The sequence below is a fragment of the Triticum aestivum genome, chromosome 2D (genome assembly GCF_018294505.1).
Source record: "Triticum aestivum cultivar Chinese Spring chromosome 2D, IWGSC CS RefSeq v2.1, whole genome shotgun sequence".
Taxonomy (NCBI): Eukaryota; Viridiplantae; Streptophyta; class Magnoliopsida; order Poales; family Poaceae; genus Triticum; species Triticum aestivum.
In genome coordinates, this window is record NC_057799.1 from 211,163,344 (window position 1) to 211,183,330 (window position 19,987).

General features: G+C 47.5%; 1 protein-coding gene across 1 annotated transcript; it reads right to left on the bottom strand.

The window, feature by feature from the left end:
* Positions 1 to 7,629: 7,629 nt before the first annotated feature.
* LOC123052601 (uncharacterized) lies at positions 7,630 to 16,463 on the bottom strand. Its single transcript, XM_044475850.1, has 7 exons — positions 15,987 to 16,463; positions 15,267 to 15,444; positions 14,771 to 14,911; positions 11,672 to 11,792; positions 10,924 to 11,017; positions 8,690 to 9,000; positions 7,630 to 8,598 (listed from the first exon to the last, which is right to left on the bottom strand). The coding sequence occupies exons 1-7, from the start codon at positions 16,366 to 16,368 to the stop codon at positions 7,858 to 7,860; spliced, it is 1,968 nt and encodes a 655-aa protein (XP_044331785.1). The 5' UTR covers positions 16,369 to 16,463; the 3' UTR covers positions 7,630 to 7,857.
* Positions 16,464 to 19,987: the final 3,524 nt, after the last annotated feature.

Sequence of the window (19,987 nt, forward strand, 5' to 3'; positions counted from 1 at the left end):
CCTACGTGCCCTCTCGCTTTATTGGGGGCGGCAACAGAGCTCGTCCCGTTCGTCGCCGCCTCGCCCTGCTTCGACGCGCGTCCAAGCTGACGAGGCACGCAGCGCCACGCTGGCTGGCTGGTTGCTAAGCTGGTGCGGTGACAGGGTCTTCATGAAGATCTGCATGCCACCACGCAGGTGCTTGACTAGTTGTCCTAGAACTTGCATGCTGCCATGCAGGCGCTCGCCTAGTTTGCGGGCTGGTTGCCGCGCCGGGACGGGCGCGGGGCAGCGAAACTTTGGTAGGCGCGGGCCTGGCCTCGGCCCCGCAGATTCCCCTGGCAAGGGTCTTGCCGGGGTCTCGTGGCCGTCCACAGCAAGGATCTTGCCGGGGGTCTTCGTCTGTCCCCGGCAAGGATCTTGCCGGGGGTCTTCGTCTTCTGGTTTCTATCTAGACTCGCAGGCCTTTGGTCTTCACAAAGATCTGCATGCCACCACGCAGGCGCCCCTGAGTCTTGGTCTTGACGCTGTCGATGGTGTCAGAGCTCTCAGGCTCAAGGGTGGTGGCCTTGCTGGTGTTGGGCAAGTCGCCCCGGCAAGGCTCTTGCTGTGGCTATGTAGGGCGCCCCGGCAAGGGTGTTGTCGGGGGAAAATCCATCTTGTCCCTTTGCTCTTCATGCTTCTAGCTTGAGCACTGCCTTGGCAGTCTTGTACCTTTCCTTCTTCTGCCTCGCCAAGCATGGCCGCAGGTGTGGCTATGATTGCCCGTGCACAAGTAAAGGGGTACAGAAAGTCCCCTACTTTTGTACACCGACACCAAGGCATCCCAAGATAATATTTCAAGAAGTCTCAAGCATCTAAGCTTGGGGATGCCCCGGTAGGCATCCCACCTTTCTTCATCAACAATTATTGGTTAGTATCGGTTGAGCCTAAGTTTTTGCTTCTTCACATGAGTTGTGTTATTCTTGGAATGTCATTTTGTTTTGTTTTGCTGGCTATTTTTAATAAAATACTTAGATTTGAAATTTTGAAATAAGAGAGAGTCCTCACATAGCTACCTATTTACTAAACTACTCATTTGATCTTTACTTATATCTTTTTGGATTAGTTTGTCATTTACTCTCATGCTTCACTTAGATTTATTTGAGAATTAGTAGTTTTGAAGAAATTCTCTCATGCTTCACTTATATTATTTTGAGAGATGAAAATATTTATGCTCATGTTCTTCACTTAAATTTATTTGAGCTTGTCAAAAGCAATGGCAATATTTGAAACTAGTCCCAAAGTGATAGATATTCAAGAGGGATATAATAAAAACTTTCATGAAGATCATTGGACAAATTAAACTTGATTCTTTGTAATAGTTTTGAGATATGATGATAGTGATATGTGAGTCATGTTGGTGAGTAATTATGCTTTAGTAAGAATATTGATGTTAAGGTTTGTGATTCCCTATGCAAGCACGAAAGTCAATAGTTATGCAATGAAATTACATCCTACTTGTGGTGCATTATTCGGTGTTAGTTATGCTTAGTGCTCGCTTATGTGATTTTTCGTCTCTTGGTTGGTTGCTTCTCAATCTTTTTGCTAGCCTTCACTTGTTCTAAGTACAAATACTACTTGTGCATCCAAAATGCTTAAACCCAGTTTTAACATATGAGTCCATCATACCTACCTATATGCGGCATCTCCGTTCCGTTCTAAGCAAATTTGTATGTGCCATCTCTAATTTTCAAAATAAATTTCCTTTTTGCGTGCTCGTACCGCTCATGAAACGGTAGGGGGTGGCTGATATGTTTCCATGCTAGATGTGTTATTCTCAAGATGAGTGTTTATTCACTTGTCATTGCGATGCCCAGTACCGAAATGACAAAATGAATTTACTTTATGTTATCAAATAATAAATTCCTTGGAAAGTGTTGGTATGGAGGGCACCCGTGGATACGGCTAGCCATGGAAAGTGAAAGTATGGTGGAAAAAGGAATAAACTTTATTTTCTGTTTGGGAACCGCCTATGATATATCTAGCATGGAGAGTATTGGGAACTACTCGATCGTTTTCGTTGACAGGAAAAGCATGCCACCCAAAATGTTTTGATCTCTATTTTTTAGCTTTGAGCTCTGGCACCTCTACAAATCCCTACTTCCCTCTGCGAAGGGCCTTTCTATTTACTTTATGCAATTTTTATTTTTATTTGAGTCTCCATCTTCTCTTATAAGCACCAACTAAGGGGCACTATGATCGTACTTGAGCATTGGATGTAGCTAATATGCGAGTGTGATTCATGAATGGATCAATGATTGAGCATGATGGACTAGGGATAACTTGCTTTAGTGTTGATATTTTGAAAGACATGGTTGCTTGTTGATATGCTTGAGTATTAAAATCTTCATGTCAAAACTAGACTATTGCTTTGAACCATATAAAAGTCCATATGTCCATGCTACACAAGAAAATAATGTGATGAACATGATAGGCAGCATTCCACATCAAAAATTCTGTTTTTATCATTTACCTACTCGAGGACGAGCAGGAATTAAGCTTGGGGATGCTGATACATCTCCAACGTATCTATAATTTTTGATTGTTCCATGCTGTTATATTATCATTCTTGGATGTGTTACAATCATTTTATAGCAACTTTATATCATTTTTTGGGACTAACCTATTGACATAGTTGTTGGGGAACATAGCATGCAATTTCAAAAAAAATCCTACGCTCATGCAAGATCTATCTAGGAGGTGCATAGCAACGAGAGGGGGAGAGTGTGTCTATGTACCCTCGTAGACCGAAAGCGGAAGCGTTTGTTAACGTGGTTGATGTAGTCGAACTTCTTCTCGTTCCGACCGAGCAAGCACCGAACGTACGACACCTCCGAGTTATGCACACGTTCAGCTCGATGACGTCCCTCGAACTCTTGATCCAGCAAAGTGTCGAGGGAGAGTTCCGTCAGCACGATGGTGTGGCGACGGTGATGGTGAAGTGATCCGCGTAGGGCTTCGCCTAAGCACTACGTGAATATGACCGGAGGCGTAAACTGTGGAGGGGGGCACTGCACATGGCTAACAATGTTTGATGTGTGTTCTAGGCGCCCCCTCCCCACGTATATAAAGGAGGGAGGGGAGAGAGGCAGCCCTAGGCGCGCCCACGTAGGAGGAATCCTACTTGGGCTCCTAGTCCAATTCGGCCTCCCCCCTTTCCTTTTACCGGAAGGGGGAGAAGGGAAGAGAGGGGGAGAAGGAAAGAGGGGCCCCGCCTCCTCCTCCTCCTAATCCAATTCGGCCTCCTTCCTTGGGGGCGCCACCCCTATGGGGGCTGGTGTGCTTCCCCCTAAGGCCCATATGGCCCATATCTTCCCCCGGGGGGTTCCGATACCCCCCCCCCCCCGGTACTCCGATATGTACCGGATACATTTCGGAACACTTCCCGTGTCCGAATACTATCATCCAATATATCAATCTTTCTTGACCATTTCGAGACTCCTCGTCATGTCCATGATCTCATCCAGGACTCCGAACAACATTCAGTCACCAAATCACATAACTCATATAATACAAAATCGTCATCGAACGCTAAGTGTGCGGACCCTACGGGTTCGAGAACTATGTAGACATGACCGAGACACCTCTCCGGTCAATAACCAACAGCGGAACCTAGATGCTCATATTGGTTCCTACATATTCTACGAAGATCTTTATCGGTCAAACCGTAATGACAACATACGTAATTCCCTTTGTCATCGGTATGTTACTTGCCCGAGATTCGATCATCGGTATTTTCATACCTAGTTCAATCTCGTTACCGGCAACCTCTTTACTCGTTCCGTAATGCATCATCATGTAACTAACTCATTAATCACATTGCTTGCAAGGCTTATCATGATGTGCATTACCGAGAGGGCCCAGAGATACCTCTCCGATACTCGGAGTGACAAACCCTAATCTCGATCTATGCCAACCCAACAAACACCTTCGGAGATACCTGTAGAGCATCTTTACAATCACCCAGTTACGTTGTGACGTTTGATAGCACACAAGGTATTCCTCCGGTATCCGGGAGTTGCATAATCTCATAGTCAAAGGAATATGTATAAGTCATGAAGAAAGCAATAGCAATAAAACTTAACGATCATTATGCTAAGCTAACGGATGGGTCTTGTCCATCACATCATTCTCCTAATGATGTGATCCCATTTATCAAATGACAACACATGTCTATGGTTAGGAAACTTAACCATCTTTGATTAACGAGCTAGTCTAGTAGAGGCTTACTAGGGACACGGTGTTTTGTCTATGTATCCACACATGTATCAAGTTTCCGGTTAATACAATTCTAGCATGAATAATAAACATTTATCATGAAATAAGGAAATATAAATAACAACTTTATTATTGCCTCTAGGGCATATTTCCTTCAATAGTGCCTGGTGCCAGTTGCTATTTTTCACTTGTTTTTTACTTTGCAGGAAATCAATATCAAACGGAGTCCAAACACCGCGAAACTTTTTGGAGAATGTTTATGGACCAGAACACCCAGGATGGGCCAAAGAAGTACCATAGGGGTGCCCCGAGGGGGGCACAACCCACCTGGGCGTGCCTGGGGGCCCAGGCGCGCCCTAGTGGGTTGTGCCCACCTCGGTGGCCTCCCGCACCGCCTCTTCGCCCTATAAATTCCCAAATATTCCAAAACCCCTGGAGAGAACCATAGATCAGAAGTTCCCCCACCGCAAGCCTCTGTAGCCATGAAAAACCAATCTAGATCCCGTTCCGGCACTCCTCCGGAGGGGGAAATCATCACCGGTGGCCATCTTCATCATCCCGGTGGCCACCATGATGAGGAGGGAGTAGTCCACCCTCGGGGCTGAGGGTTTGTACCAATAGCTATGTGTTTAATCTCTCTCTCTCTCTCTCTCTCTCTCTCTCTCTCTCTCTCTCGTGTTCTTGAGATGTCACGATCTTGATGTATCGCGGGCTTTCTTAATATAGTCGGATCATATGGTATTTTTCCCTCTCTATCTTGTTGTGAATTGAGTTTTCCCTTTGAGATTTCGTTCTATCGGATTGAATACTTTTATGGATTTGAGAGAACTTGATGTATGTCTTGCTATGAATACACATGGTGACAATGGGGTATCATATTGATTCACTTCATATGTGTTTTGGCATTCAACTCGCGGATTCCCGAGGTGACATTGGGGTAATATATGCATAGAGGTTGATGCACGTTCTCGTCTTTTGTTTCTCCGGTAGAAATCTTGGGGCACTCTTTGAGGTTCTTTGTGTTGGATTGAGTAGTATGAATCTGAATCTGCTTTGGTGTTATTTTAGTACGAACTCTTGATAGATTGATCGGAAAGAATAGCTACGTGTTATTTTAGTACGAACTCTTGATAGATCGATCGAAAAGAATAACTTGGTGTTATTTTAGTACGAAATCGTGGATAGAACGATCGCAAAGGATAGCTACAAACAATTTCTTCTTATGTTCTCCGCTTGATAGGAACTTTAGAGTGATTCTTCATCGCACATTGAGGGACGGTTATATGATCCAATTATATTAGCATTATTAAGAGATTTCACTAGCGAAAGTACAGACCCTAGGCCTCATTTTCAAGCATTGTGATACTGTTTGTGCTCACTTTTATTACTTGCTACCTTACTGTTTTTTATTGTTACTATTACAAAAATCAATATCTACTATCATTACTACACTTTTATTACCTTCTTTTCGCCGAACTAGTGCACCTATACAAATTACCATTGTATTTGGTGTGTTGGGGACACAAGAGACTTCTTATTATTTGGTTGCAGGATTTTTGAGAGAGACCATCTTCATTCTACACCTCCCACGGATTGATAAACCTTAGGTCATCCACTTAGGGGAAATTTGCCACTGTCCTATAAAACTCTGTGCTTGGAGGCCCAACACGAGTCTACAAGAACAAGTTGTGTAGTAGACATCACGCCCCTTAGGGCTGACGTGCCGCGGCACGCGGTCCAAGCCGCCTCTTGTTGGGCCGTCACCCCTGGCCAGTGGTTCTCCTCGCGGCTGCCCGAACCGCGAGCCGCCGCTACACCGCCTCTTCAGGCTGTAGCACCGCGAAACGCGGTCACCGCCGCCGCCCGAGGCTGTGCTCGCGGCATCACCGACCTGCGCACCACCGCTGCGCCGCCCCTTTGGGCCGTAGCGCCGCGGCACGCAGTCCACGCCGCCCCGAGGTCTTCCCGCCGTCGCCCCGACCTGCCCGCCGCCGCTGTGTTGCCCCTTCGGGTCGTAGCGTCGTGGCCCACGGTCCACTCTGCTTTCACCGCACGTCGACTTCCCGTGGTATGCGCCACGCGGCCTCCCTCGGCGCGGGAATGGCACCGTCCGCACCGGTCTTCATCACGCTGTCAGGTTCCTCGCCTACTTCGAGCACCGCCGCCGCGATCCTAACCAAGCCGCCGCCGCCACTCTTCTTCAGCCGCCGCCGCTGCTACCCCCGTAGCCGCCGCCCGTCCACCCCCTTCATCTTTGTCCAGTACCAGCTCGTAGCCGGCGTTGCCGTCATCTACCCCGACCACTTCGTCTACTCCGACCACCGTTGGTGACATCGGCATCACGTCGATTGGCGTCTGCTGGCCCCTCCGACTCCTCGACATGGCGTACAACTCGTGCAGGTCCCTTGTCTACGCATGCCCGATACTGGCAACACCGATGCATGGCTTCGTCTACGATGTGTCCCCGAGCTTGGCAAACCCGGCGCGACGCGTCGTCAACAACGTCTTCTTCCCGGCGCACAACTACTTCGACACCACTGCGCCCATGACTAACTCGGCGCCTCCTTGTGCCCGTGGCTCCAGGGCGACTTCCTCGACACCGGCTACCCCGACTCGACATCGACCACGGCATTCTTCGCACGGCTACCTCGACCATAGCTACACCACCCTACGCTCTCGGCTACCTTGACAAACGGCACAAAGGGCTATCGCTTTGCTTGAGCAACCTCGTCGGTTTCCACTCCAGCCATAACTTCCGCGATGCATCGACCGTTATGCCTGTGGGGGTGGGTGTCCGTCGGCTTATCTTTGGATTCTTCTCCATTCTCGCCGTCTGCGTCGCTACCGTTGTGACCGCAGGGTATGTTGAGTATATTGATTATTAGGAAAGACGGGGTAGACTAGGATTTGTTCCTGTCTTGTCTTGTACTCCAAGTTGATCATTGTACACCTATATATATGCCTACGAGGCTCAAGCAATATACATCAATTCCACCAATCTCCCTCTCTCCCTTCTAACACCATGGATCAACCGAGGCCACCTAGCACCAGTGATCCCGTAAAGGGCTCCTTAATTGAAAGCATATAGTCCATGAAGTTCTATAGAAAACAATGAAAAACAAGTTGATTTTTTTTATATGTGGAATGCTTCCGGTGAAATTTTATAATGGTTTTGGGTATTTCAAAAGGGTGTGGCTAGGTCTCAGTCGACTGAGACTTAACCAAGTCCCAGTCAAGTGATATAGTATGTAAAAAGAAAAAAACTGAAAAGAATTTTTTTTTGTATGAATCTTCATGCAAAATCAAAGGAAGATAGTATCAACTGAGACATAACAAAGTCTTAGTCGACTGAGACTTAGCAAAACTGATTTCGAAAAGAAAAAAAAACAGTTGAAAAAGGTTATCATTCATCGGCTCCAACCAATGGGAGGCAAAAGTATGTCTGACACATGCCATGACTTTACACCACAAACAAGTATAAGTATATAGGTAGTTTAAAAAAGATTAACCAAAACAAGTATGAATTAAACCAAAAAAGGCAAGCAACATTTCGCTCCTGAACCAACAAATTAACCGAGATGCGCATGCTGTTTCGCCGACGTATATAATGTGGATCGATCAGTAGTTGACGGCGGAGCACTTGGATCGGACCTCGCCCTCGCTGCCGGTGAGGACCTGCACGTTGCCGAGCCAGCGCATGGACTCGGCGAACTGGCGCTTGAATTCCTCGGGCTCTCTGGCCATTTCCTGGACGAAGCTCCTGGTCCGGGAGTCATGGAGCATCTTCTGGTCCGTCTCCAGGAGTCCCATCCTGCGCTCCAGGTTCTTGTAGTACCCGTTATCGAACGCCGTGGGCGTGACGCCGTCGAGCTCCACTCGCTCGTGCTCCGCGTCGCCGCGGCGGCACTTGCGCCTCAGGAAGTCGCCGTACTTGCCGTCCAGCGTCTCCGGCTTGTTCTTGCAGAGACGCGGCTTCACGGCGGCACAGCTGGCCTTGCCGATGGTGTGCGCGCCGGAGAGGACGACGAGGTCGCGGACGTTTAGGCCCTTGGACTCGAAGAAGGCGACGAGGTCTGTGACGCTCTCGCGGCCCATGGGCACGTACTTGTCGGCGGCCTCTTTGCGGGACTGGCGGCCGTCCTTCCGGCCGTAGACGAGCGGCCAGTAGCTCACTCCCACCTCCCTGCTGGCGTCGCGGGTGGCGGCGGTGAGGATGTCGGCGCAGGAGACGGTCTTGGGGCACTTGGCCTCCAGCTCCGTCTTGATGGCCTCGATGAGCTCGAAGCCCCGGAGCGTCTTGCTCGCCGCGGCGTACTTCTCGCTCCCCGGCGCGTCTATCAGGATCGACGCGTCGCACCCCTGATTATCGAACAAATTAATCAGAACAGTGCAGATTGATGATCTGTGGAGAGAAATGAATCGTATGATAATTCTTGCATGCATTGCATACCCCGACGGCAAAGTCGTGGAAGAAGAGGCAGATGAGGCCCGCGGCGATGGTGTAGTCTGCGGCGAAGGCCTTCTTGACGGCCCTCTGGACGATGCCCTCCATGTCGGGGCACGACTCGCCGTAGTATCCGGCGGCGAGGCCGTCCGCGGGCTTCCTGTAGGCCGGCGGCTGGTAGTCTTGCGGCTGGCTGTAGCCGTCCGCCATCGCCATGGGGGCGAGGATAAGCACTGAGACGGCGAGGAAGGAGAGAAGCGACAACGCCGTCCTCATCGTGCTCGTCGGAGAAATGAAGTGTCGAGAGATGGATTGACCTGAGGTTGGTTCCAGTGCTGGTTATATAGTTTTGCGCGGGAGCTGGTTTGATTACTTTCGTCCTACACGCTAGCACGTTGCTTGAGACGACGTGAGGAGCAATACATGAAGGAGATTGTAAATGGGTTGCACGTAGGGAAAGGAGATGACTAATCAGGTCAGCGTGTGCTAATCATCAAATAATTGCACTCGTACATGTATATAATCAGCAAAGAGACTAGGTATACTCCAATGTCTGAAATAAGTAAACAAATCAGGTCTAGTTGTATAACAAAAGGAAAAGAGAATTTTGCCTGAGCTACATGTAGGGGATTATGCAAGCATGCGAAACGGAAGCAGTTACTGACGACTGAAATCTTTTCAGGCGCCCGGTATTTGGCAAACATGCAAAAACATCGACATGACAGGCGAAAGTCAAAGTATTTGTATAGCCACAACAACATAGTTTCCAATTAGATCTTGCAAATATATATGCACAAAATAATGCAGCCTGCCTTTCAGTGTCGGTGTCACATGGAGAGATGTCCGTCGGTGTTGGAGAAAACTCCACTCTGTTTGATCGTCCAACAAACAAATCCGATTAAGCTATTCTAGGATTCAGGAGTACACGTTGTAAAACTCCAATACTGGGTTAAATCTACAGTTTGGTATTCGGAGGAAATCTCTTCTGTGACAACAGATAATGCCCCGATAAAAAGATTGGGGAAATTTTCTCACAAGGTTATCACTGAATTGCCGCAAGACTTGCAGCTAGCAAATCGTTCCATGCATCGGTTGGTCCTGGTAAACACCAATGCATGCAATCGTCGTGCTTCTTTCCTCCGGTTGTCGCCGGATGAGCATCAGCTCTGAATTCGCTCATGTGGGTGACGTTCAAAACTCTGAAGGTAGTAGACTGCTCCAGAGCCTTCATCAAGTGCTGGTTTACCAAGCGTACTTCTATGTTTGTGCCGTTGTTGTCCAAGGAGAAAAATTCTTTGACCTAGACCAGTTTTGCTCAACATATTAATCTCAAAACTCCAAGCTCCAAACAATCACCAACCTTCTACAACCCAATATTTGGTATTTAGACCAAAGGGGAAAACATAATATTGCAGCAACACTGAAATATAAACACATTCAGTAACTATCAAGAGATTGATTGCATGTTCAGCAGGAAAGTGTTATTCCAACAGGGGTAAATAAATATGTCTGCCAGATACTGCACATTTTCTTGGGGGGGGGGGGGGGGGGGGTGATAACTGTGCATTTGCAAATGCTATGCTATATTGGAATCCATGCAAGGCATTGATGATCACAGAGGAGATATGTTGACAAGTGCAACTCTTTAGTCAAGCCGTTTGCACTTCAGATGGCAGACTTGAAAGTGTTTGTTTTTCTGTTAGGGGAAAAAAATTACAAAGCAGGTTTTTTTTCTGTTAAAACATGAAAGTGATTGAAAAGCGATTGGAGTACTTCATGGAAAGGATCAATGTCAGGCAACCAGAGGAATCAAATTCATGTTTCTTTATTTTGGGGTGAAACAAACAGCACTCTTGTTCAGAAACACAAATCACATGTGTGTGATAGCTTATGGCCTTACAACTACTTTAAAAACCTAACGCATAGACATGCATATGCTTTTGGCAAACAAGACTACGGTGCAGTCCTAGTATCCCCTTGTTAGAACATCTGTTTCACTCCATATTACAACTGTGAGTTCTGATATAAACAACTTCTGTCATTTATCACATTAAGACTACCTACCAACAATTGAACATACTAAAAAGAGTATAACAATAATATGTATGATTTTGAAAGAAAAAAGGAGAAGAAAATGGAAGCATGCAGCAGAAGATGAAAAAGCGCAATCCAAGTATCAACATACTGTTGTTTCGATACCTCTTCAGAGGACAAGGGTTGGTCACGTTGACAAGACCCACCTTCATTCCAATCACCACCTTCAAAATGTCTAGGAGATTGGGTGCTGAAGAATTTCAATCCATTGGGTCTCATTGCTTTGTTCACAAATGTTATCTGATGAAAAAGAAATATTCATAGTGTTAGAGTGAAAATTGAATATCATGATGATATTAACAGCAAAGTAGATATTTTTCTTCTTTGCTAGAGTTTAGGGGATATTTAGACAACTCATTTAGACATAATGCAGTGTGAAAATATTCAAGTCAAAATCAACCCAATTTTTTTATTGAGAAAACACAAAAAGCTTTGCGTCTCTTATAGACTATTTCAATGAGTGAAATGATCAAGAATGGCCCACCGCTTCATTGGTCTAACCGCCGGTTTAATGCGTAAAAAATCACATTTAATTGATTCTCAAGTCAGTTTGGAGAAAGCTTTGACTTCATATATACTTGGAAACACATCATAGCAGTTATACATGGTGACTTTGTGACAAAAGGAATGCAGCCCATCAGGTACTGGGCATCCCATGCCTGCGCGAATGGTGGTGAGAGGTCCTAAGTTTGATCCCTTGCCTGCTGCTCATGTACGATGATCTTTTCATGGTTGTTATCGGCAAAATGCTCTTTTAAGGTTTAAGCGAACCCGAACAGACGAGGGCATAACTTCGGGTATATCCGGTTGGACAGACAGTCTGATTCAACATTATCAGGCAAGGAACAGTAAACAAGAATTTTCAGAAAACTCAAGAGACGGCCACAGGCGTACCATGTGTTTAAGAGTCAAATCCAGTCCTTGAGGTGGCAGTAAAGGAGGTATAATCGGCTTCCCTTTCTCAAAGAAGAGCATCGGTGACTGTATTGGATCAAACTTTGAAGAGGACCACCACCTGTATAAAGCAGAGGGGGATGAGCCCAGTAATACAAAATACGAATGCACACAAAAAACAAGTTTCAGGAAATAGCTTGGTTATCTTGCCCTTTATATGTGCTAGAGTGGTCATAGATTTGTCTAGCTCAGCGCATAAAAATAGTTAGCAAAAGAAGCCAGGAAGTATAGCATATCTAATAACAATAATCAGATAACACCGCATATCCTTTTCCATAACTACCTGTTATGGCTGGCTTAGCTAGGCCCACCGGGCAATCTTAGCCCACAAGTTATCTTAGGTTAATTCTTATGCAAGTTATCTTAGGTTAATTCTTATGCAAGTTATCTAGGTTATAAATATAGGCTGTAAGACTCTTTTTGGAATTAAGCAATAAGAATATTATTATCCCTATTGCCCGGCTCCCAGGGGAGCCGGAACCCTAGCCGCCTCTAACCCTAGCCGCTGCCGCCATCCTCCTCCTACGCGACGGCGCCCAGCCGCCGGCGCGCCCGCTCATCGCCGCGCCCTCCTCCATCCTTCCCCTACAACCTACGGAGCAGGTCCGGTAGGATCCCTGGTTCTACCAATTTGGTATCCAGAGATTCGGGTTCGATCATGTCGTCATCAACACCCACGCCGCCGCTGCCCATCATCACCACCGCCCCGATGACCACTGTTGGGTCCCCAACGCCGCCGGCCCCGATCACCTCCGCGCCGCCGGCCCCCGTCACTTCCGCGCCGCCAACAACCTCCGTCTTCACGCCGGAGGAGATGACCAGCACTCTGCGGGACCTCGTGACGGCCGTCCAGGGCATCTCCCTGTACTTGGCCGGCCCGCACACCACCCCGCCGGCTGCGCCTCCCGCCTACAGCCACCCGGCGACGCACTGGCGATCCAGAACGCGTCGGGCCCGAGCGGGACGCCCCTGCTGCCGTTCCAGGCGGACTACACCGGCGGGCCCCCGCCGCTGCTGCACCTGCCCTGGTACTCGGTACCCGCGGCGATCGCCGGGGCCCATCCGTCGCTCCAGCCGCCGCCCGCCCCAGCGCCGTCCTGGCCGCAGTGGCCCGCGCCGGTTCTCGCGGCGCCACCCGTGCCTCCCGCGCCCGCCCCAGCGCAGCAGTGGCCGTACTGGCCCGCGTCGGCCCCAGCCGCGCCAACCGCGCCGGTCCAGCTTCCACCGCCGCCACCCAGCTCCGGACTGGGTCAGTCCACACCGGGAGGCCTCCCAATCCAGCAGGTCCGGTTTCCGCCGTCACCATCCCCGATCCCGGGACGTCGCCACCGCCAGTTTACACGAAGGCCGGGGACCCATCGGTACCCACGCTGCAGTCTGGGGCCTCGTCCGGCTCCGCGGGGGCCTACGACGGCCTCCCCACCGTTGACCGGGCGGCGTCATCATCCCTGCTCCGCACCGCCGAGCCGGTCGGCCATGGCGCGCCAACTCAAGACGCCGCCACAGTTCGCCAAGATCGACTTCGCCACTTATGACGGCACGGAGGACCCGCTTAACTGGCTCAACCAGTGTGAGCAGTTTTTCCGTGGCCAGCGCACGCTCGCGTCGGAGCGCACTTGGCTGGCATCCTACCACCTCCGCGGCACAGCACAGACCTGGTACTACGCCCTCGAGCAGGACGAGGGCCGCATGCCCCCTTGGGAGCGCTTCCGCGAGCTCTGCCTCCTTCGCTTTGGGCCTCCGGTTCGCGGGAGCCGCCTGGCGGAGCTCGGCTGCCTTCCCTTCACCTCCACGGTGCATGACTTCGCCGACCGTTTCCAGACCCTGGCATGCCATGCATCGGGCGTGACGGCGCAGCAGCGGGCCGACCTCTTTGTCGGTGGACTTCCGGATCACATCCGTGTGAACGTGGAGCTTCGGGGACCCCAGGATCTCCAGTCGGCCATGTACTACGCCCGCGCGTTCGAGCGCCGCGCGGTGGCCATCCGGCAGGAATCACCGTCCCGGACCGTTGGGTCGCTACCTGGGCCGGATTCCGCGCAGGGTCGGCCTGCGCAGGCTTCTGCGGCACCCCTCGCCGCGACCGCGGCGCGCCCGTTCCGCCGGCTCACCTCAGCCGAGCTACTCGAGCGTCGCCGCCAAGGGTTGTGCTTCAACTGCGACGAGCCCTACACGCCCGGCCATGCCTGCCCGCGACTCTTCTACCTGGAGGTTGCAGACTACATTCCGGAGGACGCCGTCGCCGCCGACCTGGCCGCCCCAGCTGTCGAGAAGGTGTTTGACGCTGGTTGATCGCCTCGAGGAGTTCCGCAAGCGCTTCCCCACCTTACAGGCGGGGAGAAGTGTTATGGCCGGTTTAGCTAGGCCCACCGGGCAATCTTAGCCCACAAGTTATCTTAGGTTAATTCTTATGCAAGTTATCTTAGGTTAATTCTTATGCAAGTTATCTAGGTTATAAATATAGGCTGTAAGACTCTTTTCGGAATTAAGCAATAAGAATATTATTATCCCTATTGCCCGGCTCCCAGAGGAGCCGGAACCCTAGCTGCCTCTAACCCTAGCCGCCGCCGCCATCCTCCTCCTACGCGACGGCGCCTAGCCGCCGGTGCGCCCGCTCATCGCCGCGCCCTCCTCCATCCTTCCCCTACAACCTACGGAGCAGGTCCGGTAGGATCCCTGGTTCTACCACTACCATCAATAGGTTAATCAAAATACTTCAATAGCACCAATCAGATAATGAAAGCAATCTATCAAAACAATCATTTCTTTCTGATGTTGTGTGCCTTGGTAAAGCAACACATATTGCGAATGATACCTTCTAGACATCTAGTTGAGTGCACTGAGGCCGAGGAAGAGGCACATTACAAAACAACAATAAATGGAAGAGTAACAACACAGTATTGAGCTATTAACTGATTACTCAGAGGGTTTAAATATTAGGATTCAGGATCACCAATTATTAAGGGGAAGCTAACATTGGACAACTGATCAACTGTTCATTTAAAGCTTATATGCCCCAAGAATTGTGATGTCACATACCAATGTCCTGTATTGAAAATAAGAATATCATGGAAGCTTGGTGCCTCTGCCCATGTTTGGTCGGCAATATCAACATCAATCCTGTGGCCTTGCTTGTATCCAAGAGATTCTAGGGGACCTCCGTTTGGACTGGCTGACCAGCTACAGAACCAACAATATGGTTTTGATCAATGATAACCAAATAGATGAGTTACAGCATCATCCATGAAAAGATCTATGAGTCACCCTCTAATGCACAGAAAAAGGTTAGGGAAACAGTAGACTGTCTAAAATATTAGGCAAACAAAACAATTTAATAGCAACCTTAATTTCTTCAAAATCAAGTACCAAGAATGGTCTACTGGAAGCATTGCAATACTACCAAATTAGAACTAGAGTCCAAAACAGCAACGACCCACGTTTCGGATATATAATTCTTACACAACTCATAACAATAGAAGTTACACCCATCTCCGAAGAACTAAATTTTGGTACCAATACAAATGGCACTCCTTACCTGCCATAGCGTACCAAAAGATTAGTTCGGTGGTATGCGAGGGTGAGGTTGTAGCGTAGGAATGTGAAACCTCGGTCTGCCCCTGCTGGACGCCACTTGCGAACCTCTCCGTTCACTCCCCTGAGCATGCAGATCAATGAGACAAACATGTTTCGGTTCAAAGAATCACCCACAAATCCTACAAGAAAGCATTGTTAAAACATCAATGTGTGATAGCATATTCAAGGGGTCACTGAAATGACTGAATACACTATACGTAGACAAACAGATAAATCTGAACCAAGAAGCTGCATCACTTAAGGTATGCATTGACCCAATTTCCTCTTATACCATTATGACCATTATGCAGCAAGAATCATAATAACTGACCATGCCCCAACATGACCACACTACAAGATGACATTCGCACAGCTACATATGTAAATTTCAACACATTCAACAGTACAGGAAACCAATCACATATCTATCCGCATACCATACTACTACCTTGCTTAGTAGACCAAGCAAGGCCTCGAGACGTTTCTTGAATGCCGATCTATGACAATGGGCAGTAAGCACCGCAAGTATTACCACGTTCTATACAGAGGATTTTTTTCAAAGACGCCAAAAACTCCAACTCTACAAGGAGGCCACACCAAAAAGGCTTCACTCTGCAGACGGAGTCACATCTCAACTCTCAAGCACTAGCTACCAAACACAGCGAAATGGGTGAGTACGAACCAATGTTGGTGTTCCTGTGACGCTCTAAGAACCGGAGCGGGTCGAGTCTGGGGAGTAGCTCGCACCCGGCGGGCTTCCATCGCCAGCGGAGGAGGGCGCAGCCGTTGCGCTTGCCGTTGGCGATGCAGTTCCACCCCTTGAAGATCTCCTTGCACGTGTGGTCGTACCGGAGGTGGGACTCGGCGGAGGAGTCGGGCACCCATCCGCCGGCAGCGTAGTCGCAGATCTGTTGGGACCTGAGAGCTGCGTCGCGGAGCGCGGGGATGGATCGAGATGGGAAGATCAGGATTAGGGTCAATAGAATAAGGGGGAGGACCAACACGAGAGGGAGGAAGACTTTGCGCCGCCGCAGGCCGGCGGCCGGGCTCCTCGCCGGCGGCATGGGAGACCCGGCGAGGCGAACGGGATCGAGTTTTGCTTGGGCTTAAAAAAACAGTGGGCCTGAAGAAACTAGTCTCAGCCGACGGCGGCGGCGAGTTTGGACTCGGCTAGGCGTCACTTCGGCCCGAGAGTAAGGCACAATAGCTTAATTGGGCCGAGCCTTTCCCAGAACATAGAACATAGAAAAACCCTATTTGACGCTCTCTGCCTCAAAATTATCGGGCGCAAGTAAATGGGCCAACACACATTACCACAGCGAGCCAGACGATTTCAGAAACCTTCCAGAAGGTTCAACCGGTTCTTTTGTTTCTTTTACAGGTTTTCCGGGGTTTTTTATTTTTTTCTTTTTCTTTTCTTATTTTTTTTGTTTGTTTTCTTTTTTAAGTTTTCCCTTTTGTGTTTCTTCTTTTTCTTTTTAGTTTGTTTTTTATTTATTTTTCCTTTTTCCTTTTTTTCCTTTTTTTCTTCTTTTTCTTTTTCAAAAAGGCATAGTGCTTTCATAAAATGTTCGTGCTTTTAAAAAAATTTGAGAAATATCAAAAAGCATTTGTGTTTCAAATTATGTTCGTAAATCTAAAAGGTGTTCCATGTTTCAAATTTTGCTCGAGAATTTCAAAAAATTGTCTAGAATATCAAAAAGTGTCTACTTAAGTTGTACAATTTTCCATCGTTCTCCTTGATCGAGGCAACAACATGGCAGACTAGTAGTGCCCTTCTATCGACCCCCCCCCCCCGGATCCCTTATGGATGTGAGGTTGCTATTGTCTCATGATTCTCGGGCCTCTATGTACGAGCGGGCGGGGTCGTACCCCACACCGTCTACTCTTCTAGATAACTCCACGTTGATGGTTTTCTTTTCACTTGATTAGTGTCAATTAGCATGATTTCACCCAAATACAGGTGTTTTCCGATCAATAGATGAAATCTCTTGCTTCTTCGAGATACTGGTGAAACTAGGCAAAAATGTCGCACGAAAGCGGTAAAGTATGAAAAATCATACAATTAAGATATGAAAACACAAGGTAAATGCACTCACCATGCCCGAGCACCTCCGTCGTCCACCTCAAGTTCGGTCGCCCGTTTGGCATTCATTAAGCTAGGTTTGTACTTCCACCATGACATATTACATTCATTTGAGGTTCAAGTAATATAGAGTAGTATTTAAAATTGACTTTGAAAAGGCATATGGCAAAGTCAAATGGTCGTTTCTTCAACGGGCCCTGAGAATGGAGGGCTTCTCTGAGAAATGGAACCAGTTGATCAAAAAAATTGTTACTCAAGGTAGTGTGGCAATCAAAGTTAATGATAATGTAGGACATTACTTCTAGACCAAAACATGTCTATGCCAGGGGTGACCCGATGTCTACAATATTATTCAACATTGTTGTTGAAAAGTTGTCTATCCTGATTGAGCACGCCAAGCAGGATAGTCAGATTGCAAGAGTAGTGCCACACCTTGTGGATGGTGGCCTATCTATCATGCAATATGCTCGCCATATGATTCTCTTTATGGAACATGACATAGATAAAGCTTGAAATCTAAAACTCGTGCTTTCATCTTTTGAACAAATGTTGGGCCTTAAAATTAATTTCCATAAAAGTGAATTGTTCTGCTTCGGAGAAGCCAGTGAGGTGGTTGCTGATTATGCTGACCTTTTTCTGTTGTGCACAAGGCCAATTCCCGATTAAGTATTAGGGAATCCCAATTCATTACCGATGTCTTACTAATGCGGAATGGAAACATGTAGAAGAGCATTTGGAGAAACAGTTGAGCAGTTGGAAAGACAAGTTGCTCTCCGTTTGAGGACGAGTAGTCTTGATCAATTCTGTTCTTACGAATATAGTTCTCTATATGATCTTGTTTTTCCAAGTCCCTAAAGGGGTCCTGTAAAGGCTAGATTATTTTAGATCCAGATTCTTTTGGCAAGGAAATAATGAAAAGAAAATGTTTTGGCTAACCAAATGAAGTGTGGTATGTAGACCAAAAGATCAAGGTGATCTAGGTATTCATGATCTTCAGGTAAAAAGGATGTGCTACTTAGTAAATGTTTGTTCAAAATACTTACTAAGAATGGGGTCTGGCAAACCTTGATGCGCCATACATATCTAGGACAAAAAGATGTGTCTCGGGCATAATGGGAACCTAGTAATTCACACTTTTGGGTGGGTATGATGGCGGCAAAGAAACATCTTTTTGCTTTGATCTTTCGCGATAAAGGACACCAGAGAGATACGTTTTTGGGAGGACAAGTGGCTAGGAAATGTTGGCTTCCCTGAACAATATCCAGCCTTGTACCGCATTGTACGCTATAAGAATGATACACTTGCACACGTGCTTAGTTCATCCCCATCGAATATATACTTCTGGCAGGATTTCGTTGGCCTGCGTCTCTCGTCATGGCAAAATCTTCTCTCTAGATTAGACTCGATTAATCTGACACACAGACGGGATGTGTTTCGCTGGAATATCACTACATATGGGTCCTTTACAGTCGACTCTATGTGCTGAGCTCTTGCACACTCGGAGATCTCAGTGGACAACAACAATAAAATTTGGAAGTCCAAGATCCCACTAAAAGTCAAGATTTTTACGTGGTATCTTTGGAGGGGAGTTGTGGTAACCAAGACAACCTCGCTCGGCGCAACTGACAAGGAAGCAAGAAGTGTAGTTTCTGCCGTCACGATGAGACAATCAAACACCTATCTTTCCAATGCAAGTTTTCACGTTCTACATTGTCGGTCATCCAAATAGAGTTCAATTTCCACCAACAAGTGTTGCCAATATTTATGGTCACTGATTGGATGGAATTCCAAATGGGTTTACTACACTAACAAGGGTGGGAGCTTCTGCCTTATTATGGTCGCTATGGCTATGTAGAAATGATATTGTTTTCAGCAACAAAAATTCTACTCATTTGCAAGTTATTTTCAGTTGTATGCACTCACTTCGTATGTGGTCTATATTACGCCAAATGAAGTATCAACCGTTGTTCAATGCGGTGTGCACGCGGTTTGAGATGGTGGCCAGGGAGGTTTTTTATGAAGGAAATATGCCCTAGAGGCAATAATAAAGTTGTTATTTATATTTCCTTATATCATGATAAATGTTTATTATTCATGCTAGAATTGTATTAACCGGAAACTTAGTACATGTGTGAATACATAGACAAACAGAGTGTCCCTAGTATGCCTCTGCTAGACTAGCTCGTTAATCAAAGATGCTTAAGTTTCCTAACCATAGATATGTGTTGTCATTTGATGAACGGGATCACATCATTAGAGAATGATGTGATGGACAAGACCCATCAGTTAGCTTAGCACTATGATCGTTTAGTTTATTGTTATTGCTTTCTTCATGACTTATACATGTTCCTCTGACTATGAGATTATGCAACTCCCGAATACCGGAGGAACACTTAGTGTGCTATCAAACGTCACAACGTAACTAGGTGATTATAAAGATGCTCTACAGGTGTCTCCGATGGTGTTTGTTGAATTGGCATAGATCGAGATTAGGATTTGTCACTCCGATTGTCGGAGAGGTATCTCTGGGCCCTCTCGGTAATGCACATCACAATAAGCCTTGCAAGCAATGTGACTAATGAGTTAGTTGCGACATG

Coding starts and splice junctions, on each gene's coding strand:
- LOC123052601 (XM_044475850.1), bottom strand. CDS start 16,368: ATGCCGCCGGCGAGGAGCCCGGCCGCCGGCCTGCGGCGGCGCAAAGTC. Junction 14,912..15,266: donor CTTTTGGTACGCTATGGCAG/GTAAGGAGTGCC, acceptor TTGGTTCTGTAG/CTGGTCAGCCAGTCCAAACG. Junction 8,599..8,689: donor TCCACGACTTTGCCGTCGGG/GTATGCAATGCA, acceptor TTCGATAATCAG/GGGTGCGACGCGTCGATCCT.